Source organism: Chenopodium quinoa, unplaced genomic scaffold (genome assembly GCF_001683475.1).
Source record: "Chenopodium quinoa cultivar QQ74 unplaced genomic scaffold, ASM168347v1, whole genome shotgun sequence".
Lineage (NCBI taxonomy): Eukaryota > Viridiplantae > Streptophyta > Magnoliopsida > Caryophyllales > Amaranthaceae > Chenopodium > Chenopodium quinoa.
This window is the reverse complement of record NW_018742890.1, coordinates 419,969-437,821: the sequence shown is the minus strand read 5'-3', so window position 1 is coordinate 437,821 and position 17,853 is coordinate 419,969. Positions and strand designations below refer to the sequence as shown.

General features: G+C 34.9%; 2 protein-coding genes and 1 long non-coding RNA gene across 6 annotated transcripts; all 3 read left to right on the top strand.

Moving 5' to 3' along the window:
• Window positions 1-654: 654 nt before the first annotated feature.
• Window positions 655-4,923, top strand: LOC110726906 (probable cyclic nucleotide-gated ion channel 14). The gene is made up of 7 exons (XM_021906433.1): window positions 655-1,179; window positions 1,276-1,909; window positions 2,063-2,275; window positions 2,382-2,686; window positions 2,809-2,920; window positions 3,274-3,510; window positions 3,887-4,923. The coding sequence occupies exons 1-7, from the start codon at window positions 1,151-1,153 to the stop codon at window positions 4,634-4,636; spliced, it is 2,280 nt and encodes a 759-aa protein (XP_021762125.1). The 5' UTR covers window positions 655-1,150; the 3' UTR covers window positions 4,637-4,923.
• A 4,485-nt stretch (window positions 4,924-9,408) lies between these two features.
• Window positions 9,409-10,216, top strand: LOC110726868. The gene is made up of 3 exons (XR_002512413.1): window positions 9,409-9,781; window positions 9,852-9,910; window positions 9,997-10,216. It is a non-coding gene; the product is annotated as an uncharacterized LOC110726868 (long non-coding RNA).
• A 722-nt stretch (window positions 10,217-10,938) lies between these two features.
• LOC110726905 (mitochondrial inner membrane protease ATP23-like) lies at window positions 10,939-14,224 on the top strand. Of its 4 annotated transcripts, none has more exons than XM_021906431.1 (3): window positions 10,942-11,223; window positions 12,094-12,329; window positions 13,387-14,224. In XM_021906431.1, the coding sequence occupies exon 3, from the start codon at window positions 13,402-13,404 to the stop codon at window positions 13,993-13,995; it is 594 nt and encodes a 197-aa protein (XP_021762123.1). In that variant the 5' UTR covers window positions 10,942-11,223; window positions 12,094-12,329; window positions 13,387-13,401; the 3' UTR covers window positions 13,996-14,224. The 4 variants fall into 4 exon arrangements, with proteins under 4 accessions (XP_021762124.1, XP_021762123.1, XP_021762121.1 ...); XM_021906429.1 differs by having other exon boundaries at window positions 10,942-11,263; XM_021906432.1 differs by lacking the exon at window positions 12,094-12,329 and having other exon boundaries at window positions 10,939-11,263.
• Window positions 14,225-17,853: the final 3,629 nt, after the last annotated feature.

Below are 17,853 nucleotides of genomic sequence, written 5' to 3'. Positions count from 1 at the left end.
GATATATTTATCAAATCAAATCATCGTACTCTGAAATTAGAAATTTAGGGAATTCATGTGTATTTTATATTTACTGCCTTATCTCCTTGGACATATTCAATCACTTCATGCTTTTGTTTGTTGTAATCCTAGTACGAGTATTAATCATCATTAATCCTTATTATCTTTTTTTTTTTGAAAAAAAAAACCTTGTGAAACCACTCTTATTGAATAATAGAAGCCGTGTCGTCTTGTTAGTGTGACTAAGTGTAATTTGTTGACCACTTTTTATTTATAAAGTCACAATTAAGTTCGGGATCTGATCCACCTATCTCAAGTATATAAGCATGTACTTTTTACAAGCTCGATTTGTGAACCAACGCACATGTGCTAGCGAGGTACTCAAACCAATTAAACACAATACTATTATGCTCTAAGATTTCTCTTTAGAGTAGAAAGTAGAATCGATCCATCTGGACCATGGCTTACCTAGTCCTCACGTTCATTATCATAATTTTATAGTCTATTAATTAATATATTTAATTTGGGTATTGAAATAGTCAAATATTGACTTGTTAAGATTTAGAAACTTTGGGTAATTAATTATTTTTAAATTTATTTTACCAATATACATCAAATATTATTCGGAGTACAATCAAAGTAGCACATTGAAGACCGTAAAATAACAAATGATGCAACTAGCCAACTACGAGTATTTAATCACGGATGAATTATAACACTATTATTGGTGTTCACGTCTTCAACCAGTAGTTCCCCATCTTTCTTTCAACAACTAACCAAGAACAGGTAACAGCCATCTGAGCTGTACTCAGTCTCTTCTTTGTTTCGTGTGTGTGAATGTGAGTTTTTTTTAATTAAAATTTAAATTATTCTTCTGACTTAGTTGCCAGCTTTCCGCTAGCTGATTGTAGTCATAAACTCATACTATTGTTCCTTAAAAAAACTTTGGTGTTTTTTTGTTTTCTTGAAGAAAGTCAACTGATGCAAAATCTCAAATCAAAAACAAATCCTCCTAATCTTGTTTCATTTCATCCCCATTTTTATTTTTGGCCTTTTCTACAAGAATTTCTTACCAAAAGAAGTTAATTTTGATTTAATCCTGTTTGAGTTTCCATGAATTTGACTCATATAATCATCTCAAGTAATAAGCATGGATTCCAAAAGGCATAAGCAAGTAAGGTAATCAATTAATGCTTCTATCTAATTTATGTCAAATCAATGTAGTTTAATCTGTGTCAATTACCTTATAGATTGATTTCATGTTTTTTTTGGCAGTTTTTATGAAAATGGAAAGCAGAGCTTCAATAATAGTTATTCTTCTTGGGGAAGAAATGACTCATTCAGATCAGAAAAATCATCAAATACAGCAGCTTCATCAACATACATACAGACTACTCCTTTACTTAGCAGCCGTGGCGGGTTTGGAAGCATAAACAGAATAGGAAGTGGCATAAACAGAATAGGGGGAGCTTTCAAGCTGCCTACATTCAGAGCTTTTTCGAGAAATGGCGGTGATGGACCTTGGAAACAAGATGAATCATGGTGGAACAGGACCTTGGATCCCTCAAGTGAGGTGGTCTTAATATGGAACCGTATTTTCCTGGTTGCGTGTCTTGTGGCACTCTTTGTTGATCCCTTGTTCTTTTACCTTCCCGAAGTTGATAAACCCAATGGTTCCTTCTGTATGTCAAGGAATGTGCCCTTGGGTGCTGTTGTCACCTTTGTTCGTACTGTCGCCGACATTCTATACATGTTACATGTGGTTGTGAGGTTCCGCACAGCTTTCGTAGCACCTAGCTCTCGGGTCTTTGGAAGAGGGGAACTTGTAAGAGATAGAAAGGAAATATCAAGGAGGTATATCAGATCAGGTTTCTTCATCGATCTCATCGCAGCATTGCCTCTTCCGCAGGTAGTATATCTTGATTAGATCAATTTTTTGTCTGTCCAGTAAATACTGAAAGGATGGTGGAATGGTAAAAGGCTTTGTGTGAAATTATACGAGTTTTTAGATACCTTAATGTAAGAGCTTTTTTGAGGAAAACTATATTTTTTTTTCCTGCAGATTGTGATATGGTTCGTTATACCAGCAATTAAGCTCTCTAAATCAAGAAGCACCTATAATGCGCTTCAATTGATTGTTTTCATCCAATATATTCCGCGATTTTATCTGATTTTCCCTCTGAGTGCTGAGATTATCAAGTCTGCTGGTGATGTCACCAAAACAGCTTGGGCTGGAGCCGCTTATAATCTGATGTTCTACATGTTGGCTAGTCATGTAAGAAACTGATCCCTTTAAGCTAAAGACAAGTTATAGCCTCAAATCTTAAGGAAATGCTTGTGGATAGTTTTGATTTTTGAAATGGTTGATTTCTTTCCTGTAGATCCTGGGGGCAGCTTGGTATCTTGTGTCTGTAGAAAGGTATTCAGCATGTTGGAAATCAGCCTGTAGACATGAAAAAGCTCCTGCTGAATGTCGTCTAAAATACTTGGATTGCAGTACTAAAGATGATAGAGATCGTATCGTTTGGGCAAATAGCACACAAGTGTTTTCTCTGTGTGATCCCAACAACGCGAATAGTACTTTTGAATATGGGATATTCATTAATGCAATGCTAAAAGATGTTGTCTCTGATAATTTCATGGACAAGTATTTCTATTGTTTGTGGTGGGGCTTACAACAGTTGAGGTAACTAAAATGCATTCATGTTATTGTTATGTACTCCGTATATTATTTCCTTGTCAATAAACCGAAGTAAGAGTGCAGCTTAACTTCAATTAACATGGATGTATTATATCTATGTTTCGCAGTTCATATGGCCAGAATTTGGAATCAAGCACATTCGCCTGGGAAACCACATTTTGCATATTGATTTCCATAGTTGGTCTGGTTCTGTTTTCCCTCTTAATCGGTAACATGCAGGTAAGGAACCTAGGTTTACCGGTTACCAGTCATAAAAGAAGCTTAGTCTTCCTTGCAATTGTTCCACGGACCAGTTTAGGGGAATTCACGGCCTTGGGCAAGGGAAATGACCATTAAGTGCTTCTCTTGTGAAACAGAAGAGAATTTGATGCTTAAAAATTAAAATGTTATAGAAGTAAATCAAGATCAATCTCACATAGCTGCTCGTTTTTAAGCATTTCTTTTCTTACCCTTAATTTATCCATCTAGTCCTTTTAGTGAATAACACGGATCAGAGTTACCCTGATATATATGATATGTGTGGCCTTTGACTTCCATTACTTATGCTTGGGAAATTGCAATTTACTTTGTAGACCTATCTGCAATCCATCACCTTGAGGCTTGAGGAATGGAGGCTTAAGAGGCGTGACACTGAAGAGTGGATGAAACATCGACAGCTCCCTCAGCATCTGCGAGTTAGAGTGAGGCGGTTTGTTCAGTACAAGTGGATGGCAACCCGAGGGGTCAATGAGGAAGCTATTCTGACTTCCTTGCCAATAGATCTACGACGTGATATCCAAAGCCATCTGTGCTTGGATCTTGTTCGACGAGTAAGTTTATCTCTTACTTCTCAATTATCTATCTAACATTAAAACTGTATTTCGGATGATTTATAGATCAGTGAAAAATGCTGTTTGAACATGCAAACCAATGCAGGGATATGATTGCTCAGAATTGACCCTTAAACATTTATGGTGCATATCCTCATACTAAGGCTGTTTGGTATCATTGCCAATTTTTTTATTTTTTTTTGGCTTTGTTCATTTAACAGTTGAATTATATGAGTTGTATAATATACTCAAAATTGGTCATACCTACACTATTTTGGTTAATTCTGTAAACTGAACAAAAGTTTAAAACACTGGAAACTACTATTTCAAGTTTCCAAAACTAGTCGTGTACTAAAAATGCATTTCCTTTTTTCAGGTCCCTTTTTTTGCTTCAATGGATCATCAATTACTTGATGCCATATGTGAGAGACTGAGATCTTCTCTAAATACAGCAGGCACTTTCATTGTTCGCGAGGGTGATCCTGTTACAGAAATGCTCTTTATTATAAGAGGGAAACTAGACAGCTCGACTACAAATGGAGGGCGTTCAGGGTTTTTCAATTCCATCTTATTAAGACCAGGGGACTTCTGTGGTGAAGAGCTTCTTGCTTGGGCCTTACTTCCAAATGCTTCTAATTTTCCGTCTTCCACTAGAACTGTTAAAGCACTAGAGGAAGTAGAAGCTTTTTCATTGCAAGCAGAAGACCTCAAATTCGTGGCAAACCAGTTTAGGCGTCTGCATAGTAAAAAGCTACAGCACACTTTCCGCTACTATTCTCATCACTGGCGAACATGGGGAGCCTGCTTTATTCAAGCTGCTTGGAGACGGTTTAAGAAGAGGAAGCTAGCTCAAAGCTTAAGCTCAAGGGAGTCATTCTCAGGTTCTTTAACTGCATCAAGTTCATTTTCCCAATATGATAATGTTGAGTTTGAAAGCCAAGAACAAGCTCCTGATGACAATAGTGGTGAAACAGCGACGCCATCTCAGGCTATACAACAGCTTGGAGTCACTCTTTTGGCAAAGAGATTCGCAGGCAATGCACGAAAAGGTGCACAAAGAAACAGGGATATTGATTTACCTAAGATGATGAAGCCTCAAGATCCTGACTTCTTTTCTGAGCCTTGAATACCAGTAATCCAGATGTAATATAGGTCATGCAATCATTGCTCCTTAGTCCTTGCTGTCCAAAAAGCCGAAATATGTAGATGAACTTTACTTTTACCCCTCCTTTTTTGGGTGATATGTTACATGACTATAGCTGTACATTTACATGAATTGTCCTAGTAAACCAAATTCGTAATTTTGACAGAACTTTCATTGAAGCAATCATTCTGCTCATTGACAACATGTACACAGAAGACGACGTTTTGCGCAATTGAATACTGAATTACACATTAACAAAAGTTCTAAAATTTGCAGTCTAATTTCCTGTATTGCTCTTGTGTTTTTTTACATGTTTTGATTCTTTGTTGGAGCTAATACGCTGGCTTTTGTAAAGTTATGCTGGAGCACAATTGATCTTTGCCATCCTAGTAGTCGTACATTGAGGTTTTTCCAAATCACTTGTTTCCAGAGAAACTAAAAAACACATACCGTTGATACCGGTGATTTTCATGATAGCAAAGTGATTCATACCGTTGATCCAACACCTTTCAGAACTCTAACATTAGTGGTCGTCAGAGCAGAGTTGATTATCGTACAAAGGAACATGGTGAAGTTGAGAGCAATGCCCATGATTAGAGAAGCAGCAAGGATCACCAAAAATGACATTCACAGTACAGAAATAACCAAGGATTAGGCAGTCAGATGCACTCAGCCTTGCCCCATGCTTACACACAGTTCCCAACTTGAGCACTGATTAACTAACTAAAAAAGGTCCCTGCATATACACCTAGCTCTATCTTTTAAGACTAACTCATATCATAATGCAGAAACATTTGGGGCTTGACATCTTCGCACACCAAAACTGCGACGAATACATTTTTATTTTTTAACAAATGTTATCGAATATATCCCATACGAAGGCTTTAAAAGACATGCTGCAGCAAGTTCACATTTGGCACCATAACATAGTTTCATTTCCAGTTTGTTCATACAGTAGCATTAAATGATAAGTACACAAATCCAAGCTTTTTGCAAAAAAATTGCAACTCTGCTGACAAAATGTGAATTCTTTTAGAATGGATTCATTTTTCATCTCTTGCCTTAGCACATGTCCATTAACATCAGAATATCAGACTAGAGTAGCCTACAAAAAAAACTCAGACAAGAAGAATAGGTAGTGGACATTCCAAATGAAGAGGAGGAAAAATTTTATATTCGTAGTGGCATATATCATCAGTAAACTCGAGCTTTTTAGGCCTTAGCAGCTTCTGCAGGAGTTGCAGACCTGTTGGCAACAATCTGCTTGAACAGGTCTCTGATCTTCAATCCAATGATTGTTTGGAAGAAACAAGTTCCATTGTTATTTCCAGGAAAATCTTGGTGATTCAACATTTGTTGGGTGACTTCACCATAAAACTTGGTTGATAGATTGTTTAAGTGGTTCTCGACGTAGATTTGTTCATCTAATCTGTCAAATTGCCCGTCCATCTCTACCACAGTCACCTGCAAAATCAAACAGAAGGTGTCATGGAGATTATATCAATCCTTTACCAATAAGTCTATAATATTGATAGAAGAGGATGATAGATAACTCATCGTGTACGATTATTATTTTCAATTGTAATTAGAATATAAATTATATATCAAGCGTTAGTATATTATCAAGCGTTAGTATTAACAATTGAATATTAATTATATATATTAGTCTATAAACATTTTCAATTATAATTAGAATATATACTCAGAAGTCTTTTTTTGTTCCCTCATAAAATAATTGCATGCTATTTTGATTTTGATTTTGACCCATGCTTGTGTCCTTCTCAAGTACATGCATGCTCTTGTAATGTATGGAAAACATATTCAAGTTAAATATACCATGCTTCGTATATATTACCAAGTAATCAAAGTAGTAGTCAATTTTTTTATTTTTTATTATTATTTTTATTTTTTATTTGTACATCTACGAATCTACAATAAAATGATCAGTTTTTGTACAGTGAAATATTAATAACTGAAATATTAGTGGAATACTAATACATGTAACTAATATACCCTATCCGTCTATTCACTTTATACGGAATACTTTCTATTTAATGTTTTAAATTACATTAATTTTTTATATCCTAGCAAATCGATCTTTGGCGGGCAAGTAGGCAGGTATGAGTACATAAGTCATACCCAACGTGGGTAACAGGTAAGCGATGGATTTGACGTCATACCCATCTATAACCCACCTACCCGCTCAATTACCTGCCAACTTATTACTATCACTAATTTTCTTACATAATTCTTTTTGAATTTGTAATGATGAAGGATTACTTTTTATACAAATAAATTGACTACTTATTACTTGTATTATCTATTTACAACAATTTAGATAGCATAATGACATATTCTATAGGAAATTATCAAACAAATATAATATTATAAAACTTTATATGCATGATCTTTCATAATAATACTCAAAGTAATAATTCTAAAATTTTCAAAGTATATACGGAGAATACATTAGTCCAAATATATATGTATGATTTATTCTAAATATGTGCAGTGGTTAGCATGTATGTAGGTGAATAAATAATTATGTTGATATTGCCAAGGCAAAAAATCTACATCCAAGGCCAAATTATCTACCCCTACCCAATATTTATGAGAATCTATATATATCAAACTTACACTACTAGAAATAGGCCGATTTTTGACGGAAAAATTCCGTCAGAAATACCCTGTTTTCGATGGAATTTCCGACGGAAAACACGTTTTCGACGGAATTTCCGTCGAAAGCGGTTGTCGAAAAAGGTTTTGTAGGAAAAACGACCTTTTCCGCCGGAAATTCCGTCGAAACTAGTTCTCCGACGGAATTTCCGATGGAATTCAGGCATCAGAAGAGATTTTCCGGAAAATGGTGCAATCAAATTTAAAAAAAAAACAGGTTGCACCACCATCGACACGGTCTGTCACCACCTTCAACCACCCAAAAATCCATTGTCAACCCCACCCTCACCCCACCTAACCCTAACGCACCCAAACTAAACCCTAACGCACCCAAACTAAACCCTAACGCACCCAAACTAAACCCTAACACATCACCACCACCACAACAACCCTAACCACACCGCTACCACCCTCACTGAACCACCCTACCACCCACCTAAACCGAACCAGACCCACCTCCTAAGTCCTAACCCTAACCAAACTGAACCCACCCCACCTAACCTTAATGCACCCAGCTAAACCCGTATTCTTCCCGAAAAACCCACCCACCACCCTAACCCGTATCCTTCCCCACCATCCTAACCCTAACCGTAATGCCCCATATTTTTATATGTATTTTAATTTAAATAAGTATTTCCTAAAGTATTTAAATAATTCGAAATGAATTATTTATGGTGTTTTTATTAATTTAAAAAGAATTATTTTAATTAAAGTTTATTTTTAATTATTTAATAATCTTGAAAATATTTTATTTCATGATTTAAAAATATTGGGGCATATTATTTTATAAAAAGTTAATTTTTAAAGTCAATGGTATTTAAGGAAAGTCAAAATACTATTTTGATTAGGAAAGGGATCATTAAGGGTAGTAAAGGAATTTTAAGAATGAGGAATTTGAGAGAGGGTATAAATACCCATTATATGCCTAAGGTGGAGTGCACCCAAAAGTAAACTCTCTCTCTCTCCTCTTATTTTCTTTTCTCCTTAATTTTTCCCCTTCCCCTTTAATTTATTTTATTTTAGTTTAATCACCACCCACACACACACCACACACGCCGGCCAGCCACCACCACCAGCACTCGCCGGCAGCAGCAGCCACCAGGCGGCGGCGGCAACCAGCCTTGGTGGTTTTAAAAAAAAAATTATTATTATTGTTTTTGTTTCTAATTTAATCTAGCCTAAATCTAATTATTGTTTTTGGGTTTGGTGATGATTTTAGGATGTTTAATAATAAGTCTTTTGTATATAAATTTTCAGATTTGGTTTTGAATTAAAAAGCCCCAAATTGAAAACCCAAGGTTTCTAAATTAATGTTTATTGATGGAATTTGATTGTGGGTGATTTAAATTATTGAAATAGGTGTTTTAAAACATAATTACAACAATTTAAGATGTTTTAATAATGCTAGAATTTTTATATATAAGTTATAATTAAGTTTCTTGAAAGAATTTTTATTTACCCATTAATTGGGAATAAAAGTAAGGGTTTTAAATTAAATTTCAGATTATTTTAGAGGGTTTATGAGTGATTTAAAGAGTAAATATATTGTTGGAAATTTGTGTGGAAGAGGTATTAATACTTCTTTGTAATGTTGGTTTGTAGGAGACTTCCAAGTGAGTGATTTTATTTAGTAGTGGCGATTTTGAGATCATATTCAAGGTACGTTCGTGTACTTAGTAATAATTTGAATATGTAGAAGCATGCTAGGCTTTGTTTAATTAATTCCAAGTAGTATCATGATAGGTGTTGGTTGGAATTTTGTTGATTGGATTGATGTTGGTGAATGATTTGTGATGTATGAATTATTTATGATGATTTGGTGATCGGAATTGATTATGTTGGCATGTTGATATGAACCACACTTTTATTATTGGCATGATAGAGAGCATGCTTAATTAAACTAAATGTTTAATTTGGTTTGGAATATGACAAAGGAATTTTATTATGGTTCATATAATTTTTATCGATGCTGTAATCATGAGGAAGGAGCTATTTAAGTGTCTATGTATACGAGGATTAAATTATATTTGGTGCCTATGTGCACTTAAGGTGTTTTAAACACTGAGGGATAAGATTTGTGGCGCATTATACTACTAGAATTAGGCCATTTTCCGACGGAATCGTTCCGACGAACCTAAATTTTCGTCGAAATATTCGAATTTTCCGACGGAATTAGCATCCGTCAGAAAATTCCGTCAGAAAAAGGTACGTTACGACGGAAAGTCCCTCAAACTTCTTGCGACGGAATTAAATTCCGTCGGAACAGGTTATAATACAACATAACATAGGATGCTCAGCCTTGTTATTCAAGAAATTTCAGCAAAAGCAACAGAGGAGAGAGAAAAAAAGAACTAGAAAGAGAAAGAGAAAGAGGAAGAGGAAGAAAGAGGAAGAGTTGTCTCAAATCCGCCGCCACCACCGGGTTCCACGCACCGCCTTGGCCGCCGTTTGGTAAGTGGAGTTAGTTTTGTGATGTTTTTTTTTTCCGGATGTCTAACCCTCACCAGCGCCGTTTCCGCAGCTATCACCGACCACCGTTGCCACCAAAGCAAGGTTCTGCCGCCCTTGACGCCGCCGGTGGTTAGTGTTGTTGTTGGTTTTTTTTTATTCATTTTTAATTTTTTAAATAAAACCCATGAAGCCCTAACTGTAGAAGTTCTTCGCAGCCACCACCGACGCCACCTCTGACCTCCTCCCCTCCGTCGCTGCGACCAGAACCACCACAAATTCCGGTAAGTCCTCCTAACCTCCGACCTCCTCCCCTCCATTGCTTTGGTGTTTGGTGATTTATGTTTAAGCTTAGATGTTTGAGTGAAAGACATTTTTTTTATCTTTAATTTTTGTGTAGGATTTGTACAATTAGTAGGTTGAAAACGTCACATTACAAACCCTAATACAATGCATGTTAGATTATTTAGGGTATTTTAATATAATGTAGTTTAATTTAGTTTAGTTTTATGTAATGTATGTTAGTTTAGTTTAATATTATGATATGTTAGTTTGGTTTGGTTTAGTTTAATATGATGTATGTTAGATTACTTTAGTTTAATATAATGTTGTTTAGTTTTGTTTAGTTTAATATAATGTAGTTTGGTTTGTTTTAGTTTAATATGATGTATGTTAGATTACTTTAGTTTAACATAATGTAGTTTAGTTTTGTTTAGTTTTATATAATGTAGCTTAGTTTAATTTAGTTTTATATAATGTATGTTATTTGGTTTAATATTATGATATTTGATTTGGTTTATTTGAATACTATGATATGTTAGTTTTGTTTAGATTAATTATGATATATTTGTTTAATATAATATATGTTAGTTTAGTTTATATATTTTTAAATAAATCATTTGCATAATCATATGCCTAGATACCCGTACAAGGCATATACAGTAGGAGTATGTCTTGAATAGTACCCGGTTGGAACTGTCCTTATACGCTTATTCTCACTTAGGTGGTGAATGTGCCTTGTTATTGATTCTAGGTAATATCCTCACTACTACAAATACCTTATTTTCTAGACAAGGTTGGCTCGACGCTGTATATGAGGCGTCAACGTAAAAATCAATGTCCGCTTTTGTCCGACGCTTTTTGTGTCGAATTAGTTTCTTGACAAGGGAAAGCGTCGAAAATATTGTATGACTTGCACGTGACTTAAAGCAACCCACAAAGCGGTGTATAACGAAATTTAAAAAAAAAAAAAAAAAAACAATTCATGAACCGCTCCCAAATACCCAAACGCAAAATCGAACCCTCTCTCTCTCCTCTTTCTTCAGCTTTCAGATCTGAAAACTTCATATACTAAACCTAATTGTTCATCACTATCCTTTATTCTTGTACAATCTAAGCTATCTTTTGAAACTGCCTGAAATTTAGCGAGTTGAGTCGAAATCGTGGTAATGTTTTTCCGCTCCTTGTTAATTTTTTCAATTGACGGTAATTTCGTTCTTTTTCTCATCAATTTCCTTACTTGTGTGCTTAAATATCATTCAGATAGACTTTGTTATATTGAGTTGTTGTGAATTTACATTGAATTTTTAGTTATTGTGTAGTAGAAAGCCATTGTATTTAAATCTAGGGTTTGACTGTATGGCGTGTTGGGTGTAGGGGATTTAGTGAGCGTTTTAGCTTATATACGCTTCAATTATTTAAGGTTTTGGTCTAACTAAGAATCTCAGTTGTTGCAGAATTTCATTCGGTTTTGTTTTACTACTCAGATATACCCTTTTCATTTTCTGGGCTGGGTGTTACGCTATGAACTCAGAAATTGTGTAAATCGGGTTTCAAATTCATGGGATTTCACCAATTAGGTAGAATATAAATACAATACCATTTTACATGATTGTTTAGATTTAGAGATATACCGTATATAATACAACAAATGGAGTATTATAGTGGTGATTAATTGGTTTTAGATATCTGAGAAAACAGAGAAGTTGCATACATTTCACCATTCCAGCTTTTATCACAATTTTCTTTATTTTTTATTTAATTGGACTAATCAATCATTTGATGTTGCAGAAGAAAAAAGAACGACGAGCTTTAAAAGCTTTATAAGTTTGCATTGACTTATTATCAACATTATCTGAATTCTGAACCAACTTTGATCTTATTACTTTGGTTAAATAACACAATTATTATAAGTTATTTTCAATTTTCATCCAAATAAGTTAAGATACCAAGCTAAATATCTCAAAATTCTCATAAAAGATGTGTTAGCATTCCTGTTTTGGCAAGGTGATGAATTGCTTGGTTTTGTTGTGTAGTTGACGGTGGCTGGGAACACTTGAGCTTTATTACCTTAATGTTTAAGCTGTAGCTCGGGATTACAAGCTCAGTAAAATAAGAAGTCAAAATGACACTGTAGGAGAAGTGGCCCCTGTGACGAATAAGAAATTTAGTCTTAAAGAGAGAGTAAGAAGACCCCGGGATTGAATAGCCGAGCTTGCTAAGTGTGAAATAGTACTAATTATCCTCTCTAAACAAATTCATCATCAATGAGGTCTGCTGCTCTCTTTTACACATGTTTGGTTTCTCACCTGTCTTTGTTTCCCTATTATTCTGCCTGAAAGTCTGAAACCAAGGTCCTTATGGTGCTTAATAGTAAAATATTCTAAGAAATTTATTGAATCAAGAATGTATTGTTTGGTTCTGTAAATGTGCTGGAAACATTTGTATCCTGTGAAATCTACCAAATCAGAAATATATAATACTTAGTAGCTGTTATGTTCTTATTTTGGGGCTTCTTGAAAATCAGCTGAGTGATTGGCAGCACTCATTTAGAAAACCATACTCTGCTATTCCTGGATGGGAATTTTATTAGGAAGGGAACGATTAATTTGTTAGATATTCATACTATCCGTATTGCTTGATTGCTTGCTACATTGCATCTCTATAACTGTGCTATTGTACTTGAATGACTGATTAGGTCATTTGAACATGATTTAGTGTGATATTTGGTGCCTCTTGATAAAACATATGGACTAGAATTTGCATCCACAAAAAATTTACTGAAGTAGTTTTATTCACAAAAGAAGGCATTGGAGCTCCCCGAAGGATAGAGAGAACCGTATTCGACACCGAAGCACCAACAATATGCCAATAAGATTTAAAGAACAAAGGGCACATACCATCCGGTCCCGGGGCCTTAATCGGATGCATTTGATTTAGTGCAAATTCAACCTCCTCTTTTGTATACTCGGCCCTAAGGATCAAATTCATCTCATCAGTGACCCTATTCTGAAACAGTTGCAATGCTTGGTCTATCATCGAAGGATTTAAAGTACCAAACAAGCTCTTGTTTATATTTAAATTAGGGATTGTTTATTTTTGTCATCCCTATTTTTGATAGGACTTGATGGGTTATTACTTATCTGTTTGTTTCTTGGATGTTTTGTTAGCAATTGCTAATAAGTTATCAAACTCACTTGCTTCTTACATGACAAGTCAGCAGTAGTGTCGTACCAAAAGTAAAGGCTTTTTTTTATTAGTATTAGCACAATTTGTCTGGGAATATATAGAGATTTCATGCCTTATTTATTTAAGTTTTAAAATCGCAGTGGGTGGAAGCCTAAATGGAAGGTGAAGCGGCTGATGCCAAAGGGGGGACAGAAAGCTTTCCATCAATGGTGTATGGTGATGGTGTATCTGTGGAAGAGTGTCAAAAGATGATCCAGAGAAGCTTGCGAACTCCCATGGTGAGATTTCTGATGGAGAATTTGGAAAAATCAGGGTGTAGCATTGGAGATAACTTCATAAAAGCTGTTGATTGTAAGCAGAAAATTAGTGGTGGTTATGTTTGTGGTGGAGGGATAATGGTATGTAGCAATTATATGAACATGCAAGATGAGGTTAACCAAGTTCTGATTCATGAGCTCATTCATGCTTATGATGATTGTACAGCGAAAAACTTAAATTGGGCTAATTGTGCTCATCATGCTTGTAGTGAGATTCGCGCTGGCCATTTGAGTGGTGATTGCCACTTCAAACGAGAGCTATTGCGTGGCTATATGAAGCTCCGAGGTCATGAACAAGATTGTGTGAAGAGAAGAGTAATGAAATCAGTGATGGCCAATCCTCACTGCTCTGAAACAGCTGCCAAGGATGCAATGGAAGCTGTATGGGAGACTTGTTACAATGATACACGACCTTTCGATAGAGCTCCTTGAGATACACCAGTTTTCTTATAAATGGCTTATGTGTAATGTTTGAAGCAAGTTACACAATATTTTGTTTCCATAACTTTATAACAGTTGATTACTTTTCTCTGAAACAATCTTGATTGTTGCATCACTTTATAGTGGATCTCTTTGATAGGCAGTTCAATTCGAAACAATTGTACTGGAATTTGTACGGGCATGAATCAAACAAATAAATCTGGATTTTTTTTTAGCATGATTTCAATCTTTCATCCCTTTGCTTCTCTCCTCCCTTCAAATTTCAATGAGACAGAATCTGCAGCTGGTGCCACTTGTGGTGTCTCACCTCTTTCGGAACAAAGATTTTGGCAGCTGTGAAGGATGAAACAAGGAGTCAGTCATGATCAGGTGAAGTTACCCAATTCATGCTTAATCTGAAACAGAGGGATTTTGATTGCTCTTATGTTGCTTAGGGACCTAAGTCATGGTATCAGATAAAGTGTGGACTGCGAAGATGTTAGGAATGCAAGCTATGCTATATATCGACATAAGATGTGATATGTTAAGCAGAACAAGCATACCTCACGTACAAGGCAGTAGAAGATGAAAAGCAGCAGAAGCAGGAAGATCCGAAAGAAAAAAGGAGGTAATTTTGATGCGCTGCTGAATATGAAACTGAGTGAAGAAGACCTGTTCGACGACGACGGATCGGACTGCGGGCTTTGTTATTTCTTTAAAGCAGGGGGTTGCAAGAAGGAAGTGAATCCCTATTCTAAGGTTTAAAAGCGGAGGAAGATTTCCAAAAGTGCCATGAATAGAAAAGGATTTGGCCAATTGCATGCTCACTAACCCAGCCTATTACGCACCTCTTATGCAAGCGCTACATGCTATGGGTCAGCGTAATCTTTCTTTTTAGTTTAAGTAGTGGCTAATTCACCCTCACTTCTTAGCCCCGGTTTATGTATTCTTAGCCCCTGTCAATGGATAAGGCTAAATCACTCTGAATTCTTAGCCTCGGTTAATTATATTAATAAATTATCTTAACAATGTTTTAATTACCGTACAGTAGATTAGTTTTTCTTATATTGTTTGGCAGTAGAGTACTTGTTTTGGTCGAATTTACTAAAACAAAACATTTTCTTAAAAGATATTGCAGTGGGCCCTTTATCACTTTGATATCCAACTCAGTGTTACGTAATACTAATAAGCTCAAATGCTTTTTAATTAGACAGCTTAGTCGTACAGCATAGTATCATTTCTCCATACAACACACATACCCACAACTGACATAAATCTATAATTTATGTTTTATCAAACATAAACTATAAATACGAAACTAAACCGAAGGCACTCCTTCATTAACATTAACTACTAACATAATTTATTCTCAAACATTAACTAAAATACTACGGAGTACTACTCCATTACATACTATGATACTACTACTTCATTACTGTCATTTTAATTACTTCCTACTTTTTTTCATTTCCTTTCTCATTTTTCTCCTTCTCCTTGTTGGAGGACTCACCCTTGGGTTTTTCTTTGTTTGATGACATCAGTGCTTTCCACTTGTCTAAACAGCCTGGTTCCCAGAGAACAGGTACAAAGACTCAAAGAGCAAATGAGATAGCTAGACAATACCGAACCAATCTATCGGTTCCGTAGTTTTATCTGCTTAGTTTTGCTATTGTCAAAAAAAAAAAAAAACAGCCTGGTGGGCACTTGTGGTTGTTGAAATCAAAATCTTCTGGTTTTGGTGGTGCCATAACTTTTGTTTTTTTTCCTCTAATAATTTGCTTTTTAATTGTGTGAATTTAAACTGATTTTTTGCCTCAATTTATAGAGATTTTTATTGCTAAATTTGACCAACTTTACACTTATATCTCATATACTTATTCCAGTAATTTTTTAAAATAAAATTTATATGTACAAACTATTGTTTGGGGGACTTGCGAATTTTTGGTGAATTTTGATTTTTGTTTATCTATCTCTCTGTAATTTTTTTGTTTTCTTGACACTTAGACCACTTTCAATGGTGAGCAAAAAAAATGTCCACCCACTATCTCTCTACCCACTTTCTCTCTCAACAAATTTGTTTTGCTTAGGGTAAATTTTTTTCACAATTTTTCTCCCAATGGTGAACAAAAAAAATGCTTGCCCACTACTCTCTTTCTCTTACTTTTTCAATACCCCACCATTACTTTCTCTCTCCTACACAACACTTCTTTATTTATTAATTTCATTTATATTTTAACAATATTACTCCAAATAAATAACAACTAGTCTAAATTTGTGTAACTTATTTTTTTTTTATTTGTGTCGTTTTTATCGTTAAAATAAAGAATATGGAGGATTTATGGTATTTCTGAAATTATACCAAAATATACCAAAATGCATGTTTATTTATAGAGAATTAAATTTTATGACCGTTGGTAATTTTAATTTTTTTTTAATAAATATTTATTTCAGAATTTGCATTACAAAAAATATAGCCATTGCAAATTGTGGAGCCCACCAAAGCACTATTCATCTTCAAAAATGCTCAAGTCTTGGGCATTTTCAGAGATGCTCATGAGCATTTTTTGGCTTTTTCTCATTTGCTCACCATTGTAATGCATGAGCAAATTTTATGCCCACCCAAAATGCCCATGAGCAAGTTTTTAGCTCACCATTGGTAGTGCTCTTACATGCATCTTTCTCGATTTAACTTCTATTTATGCATTTACTTGCCACAGTATATTAAAAAAAAAAAAAGGATGACAACATTGGCTATCAGTGGAATCAACTACTACTTCTATGAAATAATTGTTACTAAGAAAAAAATCTATTGAACTTGCAACCTTGCAAGTGACTACTATGTAGAGCTGATCATATGCAGCTCGACCCGATTTTGGGTGGGTTTTGGCAGCCTTTTCTGGCCCGAAATTAGGTTGGGCCCACTCCGGCTTGATTTTTCAAAAAAAAAAAAAAAAAAAAAAGGGCAAACTTGGGAAAGCATTTTTACGCAAATTTAGTTGATTTTTTAGTCCGGCCCAAAAATAACCCGAAAAGCCTACATGGTCCAACCATTTTGGACACGAATATTATTTTTAAAAAAACATTTCATGATACTCTGTATAAATTTGTGAATTTCTCTATCATGGTCAGACTTAGGGTGAGTTTATCCCCAAACTCGAACCCAAACTTCATACTCTGTTACTTCAGCTATCCACTAATTTTAAAATACTTTTTTATTATTCAATTTCATACAAAACTTTCTCTAAATTTACACATTATCTCAAGACTCACTTCAAACTCACTTAATCCTCTTAAAAAAATATATATTTTTTTTGTAAAGAATCTTTAATTATTTTTAAAAAATTATTGTAAACTTTTGGTTGATGAGGTGACCAATTTTCATTAACAACCAACCAAAATATGACAACATTTGTTCCCTTGCAAAGTCTTGACATGAATTTGGATTTTCCAAACTCCATACAAGACTCACATGAGTCTTGACTCTTGAGGGAGTTTATTGCAAGAATCTTGAGCAAGATTCATGTTGAAACTTTGCTCAAGACTTGTTATAAACTTACCCTTAGCCTTGTAACCCTTCTGACAACATGGCTCTGTAACTTTTATTTATTTTTATAATTTTTTTAACGTAGTACTTCACACTCACATGCATTTTCTCTTTTTACTGTAACTTCTATTTATGCATTTTATTGCCACAGTGAAAAAACCTACTAAAACAAGATTAGTAAAAGCAAAAAAATAAAATAATATGGGTGACGGCATTGGCTATCACTGGAATCAACTACTACTACTATGACATAATTGTTACTAATTTTAGAAGAAAAAATATTGAACTTGCAGGTGACTAATATGGCCAATGTTCAGGGTGAGGTC

Excerpts from the sequence above, each read along its gene's own strand:
- LOC110726906 (XM_021906433.1), top strand. The coding sequence starts at position 1,151 with ATGGATTCCAAAAGGCATAAGCAAGTAAG. Across the intron at positions 2,921-3,273 it reads TCTTAATCGGTAACATGCAG|ACCTATCTGCAATCCATCAC; the intron begins GTAAGGAACCTA and ends TTTACTTTGTAG. Across the intron at positions 3,511-3,886 it reads GCTTGGATCTTGTTCGACGA|GTCCCTTTTTTTGCTTCAAT; the intron begins GTAAGTTTATCT and ends TCCTTTTTTCAG.
- LOC110726905 (XM_021906432.1), top strand. The coding sequence starts at position 13,402 with ATGGAAGGTGAAGCGGCTGATGCCAAAGGGGGGACAGAAAGCTTTCCA.